Source organism: Rhincodon typus, chromosome 11 (assembly GCF_021869965.1).
Source record: "Rhincodon typus isolate 14 chromosome 11, sRhiTyp1.1, whole genome shotgun sequence".
Classification (NCBI taxonomy): Eukaryota; Metazoa; Chordata; class Chondrichthyes; order Orectolobiformes; family Rhincodontidae; genus Rhincodon; species Rhincodon typus.
In genome coordinates, this window is record NC_063342.1 from 33,220,556 (window position 1) to 33,226,555 (window position 6,000).

At 36.9% G+C, this 6,000-nt stretch overlaps 1 protein-coding gene across 2 annotated transcripts in view; it reads right to left on the reverse strand.

Annotated features, from left to right (window-relative positions):
• Positions 1–6,000, reverse strand: part of LOC109930469 (syntaxin binding protein 5L) — a 438,683-nt gene that overhangs the window by 160,822 nt on the left and 271,861 nt on the right. For both annotated transcript variants that reach the window (XM_048602948.1, XM_048602947.1), the window contains exon 15: positions 2,683–2,900. In XM_048602948.1, coding sequence (XP_048458905.1) covers positions 2,683–2,900 — 218 coding nt within the window. The remainder of the gene's footprint in view (positions 1–2,682; positions 2,901–6,000) is intronic.

Sequence of the window (6,000 nt, forward strand, 5' to 3'; positions counted from 1 at the left end):
AGTCAAACAACATCTGTTTAGAGAGAAAGAGTTAATGTTTCAAGATGATGGAAAACATTAGAACAGAGAAAGTGAATGTAACTAAATACTTATACATATTTAATAAAAGGCGGTGAAAAAATACAAAAACCTCTTCAATAAGAGACACAGAAAGCCAACAGCAAATATAGGCAGTATTGGAGAGAAAAACACATTACATTTGTATACAGAAAATCTTGCAAAATAAAAAAAGTTGGAAGTAAAGTAGATATTGAATTAAGAACAAAATACAAACAAAAATGATGCCTCCTTTAAGTTAAATAAAAAAAGTCTGCATTGTTCAGTCACCAATGTATTCAGACAAAAGATTTCTGAACTAAGTATCAACCTGTCTCCCTATCCAGTGGACACTGGACACTGACAGATGCACCCCCAATTGCATGTACTCACTGCTGTTCAGGAAATGGTGGTTGTAGCTAAGGTTTGAAGTAACTAAGGTTAGTGCAAAGATCAGAGGGTTGCAGAAGAAACACCTACTGTCTGAAAAAAAAATACTGTCCTGGAAACTTGTGTTCAGCTTCACTAGAAATGTAAGAAATACTCATAATAGTTTATGTTTATGTAGACTGCATAAGGCAGAAATAACATCCCAAGGTCAGGTGCATAAGGTGAAAATAAAGGATAGAGTAATCAGAACAGATTAGAATGGTGAAGTTAAAGTAGCAAGCAACAGGCAGATTGAAGTCACACCTGCTGTCAGAAGAGAAATTTCCAGGAAGTTGCCACCTAACCTGCAAATGATCTTCTCAAATGATCATGTGCCAGCAGGTAAAATAGTGTACTTGAGTAGAAGCACTGAATTGCTGACTCCCATATAAGGAGTGTTTTAAGGCCCTGGATAATGATGGAAATATAACGTAGGGAGCCATTGTTCATACAGGACCATGGCATTTCTTTCCACTGGGGAGAAAAAATTAGTTATGTATAATGTGATGCAAACTGTGTGATTTATGTACAATCTTTAGTGTTATTTGTTGTGAGTTTGGATTTCTGTTCTTTAAGTTAGTAACTGGTGGGTTTTCTGTGTGTCTGAAGTTAATAATTGTAGTATGTAGCTCTGGTGATTTCTTTTAAAAACAGTTTTAGAAGCCTGACATTAAGTGGTTTTATGCAATGGACTTGTATTTATTTAGATTGTTGTGCAACCCAACATGATAAGGAATAGAGCCTCAAGGTTAGTTAGAAAGTTCCAGAACTTGGTTCTTTTTTGAAAGATGAAGGGAAACCCTCATAGCTGAGAGAGAAAGACTTAGTTTCACTTTTGACACTGATATTCAAAGCTATGTATAAACGTGCTACTGAGAAGGGAAAGATACATTGGGAAATAGGTTATCTTTGACTGAGGCCTTGGTGTTAGGCCGGACCAGAGGATTGGGACAGAGCTCTAAAGAGAATATTTAAAGTTCAGTAAAATTAAGATAGCTCTAGGAAGAAGATATTGCAGTTCCAGTTTAAACATTGAAGACACAGGTGACTAAAATCTACAGAGATGTTACAGACAGGGACAATGGTGTGAGTTGAGAGTGTTGTACTAGTGGTGTTTCGTGTATTGTAAGAGTGGCATTTTTGGTACTATACAAAGCTGTGTATTTCATTTTCAATTTATAAAAGAGTACTTTGGGATTAATGGGATTGCACTTCTACTGTGTTTTTAAAATTGTTTGAATTTATACAAAAATGGATAATTTCATTTCTTTTGTCATAAACTTTTTTTATTGTTAAATCAAAATCTGCAGCATTACGAGTGTACGTTTTAATGAGAGAGCACTATGTTAAAACCAAACCAAATAAAAAGAAAAATCTATCAAGCCAGGTTCCTGTCATTGGATCTGACTTGTCCATCAATAACATCAGCTGGGATTATAACAACAGCATAAGGATAACCAGCCCACAAGCGTAGGGTAAGGAAACAGCTCTCTATGCACTACCACAGCTGGGACAGGGATTGCACTTATGCTGTTAACTATATCTTTAGCTTTATTCTGCACTGTGCTCTAGTCATTTAGCTAACTGAATTAAAAACCCATGGATAGGGATGTAGGCAGAGATAAAATGTTGCATCACCTATGTTTGCAGGGGAAGAAGCAAGGGTAAGAAGAGTTGGAAACAGAGTGATAGAAGAATGGACATGATATTGTAGAGGGACCAGGGTCTCTGAAAAGCAGAAGCAGAGAGAAACAGAAAATATCTCTCTGCCTCGCCTTAATTACTTACATTCTTTAGTTTTTCTGATACTTCTACACTACCTCATTGATGTCATCTGATTTGTACAAAATATCTACAATACGTCTTATTAAAATATAACTGAAGTCGATATACATCATATATATTAAGCTATTTTCAGCTGTCTGGAAATTAGAAAAAGTGTAACAATAGGCACTATCATCTGTCTCCCCACTCACCAAAAGTCACCTAATTGAATTGGACTAGTTGAATATAATGACATACATGACTTCAAAAAATTTGTATTTGGTAATTATCAGCAATAATTTACATCTGTTCATTAACATTCACTTTTAATTTAAAATTGCAAATACATAAAACTCGCAGAAAAACTGAAGTTGTATCTTATGAAAATATGTTTTTTGCTTGTGGCAACAAAATAGAAGGAAGAATAAAAAAGTCCATAACCCAGAGACTCACCACTATCTCAACAGTAATTTCATGCTTGCTGAATCTGTAAACAATCACATGTGCTGAAATGCCAGCGACACAGAACATTCTGCTCTCTGGACACCAGCTGATCATTTGTATAGCATACGGATCCTCTTCAACAATTTCTGCAATCTGCTTTGCGTCTTTCATTTTCTGCTTTTCAAATACTTTGGAGGTTTTAAGCTTGTATAACACTTGAAGAGTTACTTACAAAAGACAGACAAAAATAATCAGATTAATTAAAAAAACAGCTGTAGTAGTAAATAAACAGTTAGTAAGTCAAAGACAAATTTGTATTTAACACTCGTTGGTAAAATGAAGTACTTTTTTGTCAACCTTCTAGGCAGGTTTTATATCATTGAACTGAATTTTCCTCACAGAGGTAGAAAATAGGAGGTCGGACTATTTTCAAGTCAAAAACCCATTCATAGTGTGAAACCCATTAAGCTAAGATTTTTACCCAGAAGAGCCCTTAATTGGCACTGTTTCTTATCCAATAAAGGGCAGCAGAAGGCTCTGAAATGTGGAGAACCAGTCATAGATCTTCCACTAGCTGTGGAGAAACATCCAGCTGCAATACAAAATAAGTAACAGGGAAGGAACTTCAACAAGAAAGTGTCCTTTCAATCACTTTTTAAAATCTTAATAAATAGTTATTAAAAAGTACCGAGAGCTCTGTGTTATGGGCTTTTGCCTCCAGCAGGATATTTGTACCTGAATAGGGAATACTCATGTTAGTTCCTGTCACATAAGAACTAGACATGGATCACATAGTAGCAGATGTTTATTACAGCTCTTGGTATATATGTATATTACGGTCACAAGAACTTCATTGTTGGGGTAAATACGAGGCTATTTGGTCACAACAGCAGCACTCTTCCATCAGCAAGTCATGCTTCAAGTGATCCCAGTTAAAGTGGATAAACAAACAGGAGGCTGGAAGAAAACAGCAGGCCAGGCAGCATCTGGAGGAAAGGAGCAGTCAACGTTTTGGGTTTTACCCTTTATAACCTTAAGCTATGACATAGTGATGATATCATGAGCATGTCTGTTAAAGGCGTACTGCATACTTGCTGTAAGATGGAAGACAACATGTCCATTTATCCAAATAAAAATGAAATCTTAAACAGATAACAGTTTTATATCCAATAATTATACAAACAGGTAAAATTGTTTTTACATTTGATCTATTGATAGTATATTAGTCTCGAGAGATAAATGCTGTGCTTGGTTGCTCTTGGCTGACAACTTGGTTGTCATCATTCAACTTCACGACACAATGTTGTCAGAGCTCTTTACCTCATTCTCTTCATTGATGTGTCACTATTATAAGTCCACTTTACCCCTGATTATCGGTCTTTTCGAATAATATCTTTTCAAGTTTTAACATGACACACTTGCTGATACCTTGTCCTGACTGGAGTACTTACTACATTATTCAGATCATTGAGTTTCTTTTTCATTTGATAAGGTCCAGTGAACCTGCTTTTAATTATTCCTCAGGGACAGGTAAAAACACGAATACCTTGTTTCAGTAACAAAATTTCAAAGCCTGCTCTTTTGATCTGCTCTAATTTTCATTGGGCCAGATTTTACGACTAATACCAAGCTGTTTGGTTACAAAAGGCAGAGGCTTCTATCAGTGTGTCATGTTTCACATGACCCCCAGGTAAGTTGGAGTTTGGGACTGTTATACCCGTAGGTATGATACTACTATAATGTCATAAGCATGTCCTTTAAGGGTTTACTGCATACTAGTTATGAGACATAACTCCTGAATTGTGGAAACTGTACATTTGGGGTGAAAGCCCCTCTACAAGGCAGCCTTTGGTTGCCAAAACAGGTAGGCATGGGAGAGCCTAAAGGTAGTACCAGGATTAAGCTTGCCACTAGATGCCTGCCTTTGGGGCAATAAACACGTTCGTTCTGCTGTCAAGTCAGCCTTTACCTATATTTAACATGGCTTGTAGCAAGTCCTTACCAGGACCTGAATCGGCATCGGCCAAAATTGAGCCATTTGGCCTCATCATTTTTCTGCCCAATCCATCTCCAGTTCTTGTTTGATGTGCTTGAAAATTCAGCCTTTGATTTTTATATCTGTATTGTATTCTTTATGTTAGCTTCATGAGAATGCCCTTTGCATTATTGATGACAAAAGACAATTTGATGGTAATTAATTTAGCTGTTGGCAATAAGACACTAATGACAAAAATAAAGTTCAAGTCTTAGTTATAACTTTTTAAAAAGCACCACAGATTTTCCTTGTTCTGTTCTGTCCTGCTAGGAGAAACATCTTCCCAGCGTCCAGCCTGTCAAGTACCCTCAGGATTTTATATGTTTCAATATGATTACCTCTTACTCTTCTCAACCCTAACGGATAAAGGACCAATCTGTCCAATCTTTTTCATAAGATAACCCTTTCAGCCTAGGAGTCAGTTAAGTGAATCCTCTTTGAACTGCTCCTAATATAGTCATATCCTTTCTTGAGTAAGGGGACCAAAATAGACTGTAGTAAAACTGTGTTTTATTTGTCCATGGGATATAGGTTTCTCTGGAAGGCTAGCATTTGCCCTTAATGTGAGTTTCTGTAAATCTGGAGTTACTTGAAGACCAGACATCCATGCTTCTATAGTCAACTCACCTTGCAATAAATGACAATTTGTACCTATACCCTAACTTTGAGATTTGTGGACCAGGGTACCTAGATCCCTCTGCACCTCAGAGTTCTGCAATTTCTCACAATTTAAATAATATGCTACTTTTCTATTCTTAAAGCCAAAATGCATGCACAAGCTCATATCTTTCCACTTATACACCATCTGCTAAGTTTTTACTCAGGCACTTAAGGTACTTTATTAGCTGAACATCAACTGAGCATTCTGAGAGCCAACGATCACTGAAATACAGGTGAATTGTGTACCCAGGATAAAATACTGACACATGAACAAGGCTTAAATCTCAATCACTATTAAGACGTTAGCAGCGCCGATAAATGCATCTTTTTTAAAGCAGGCATTGGGATTGGTGGGAAAGGCTAGAATAGCCTTATCCTTCTTTCTTTTGTAATTGAAGAAGAGGGTGCACAATAACAGGGAAAAAGCTCACACAGGCAAAAGAATGTCCCAGCTCAGCACCCTTACTAGTATGGAGTAGGTGGGATCATGCTAGCGCAGGGTGGCATTACATAAGGTTGTGGATCATGAAAAATGGAAATATCTGTAGGAAAGATTGATAGGACTGATATGTGCACTCCTCCACATATGATAGCATGTTAAAATCTGAGATAACAAGGTGTGGACCTGGATG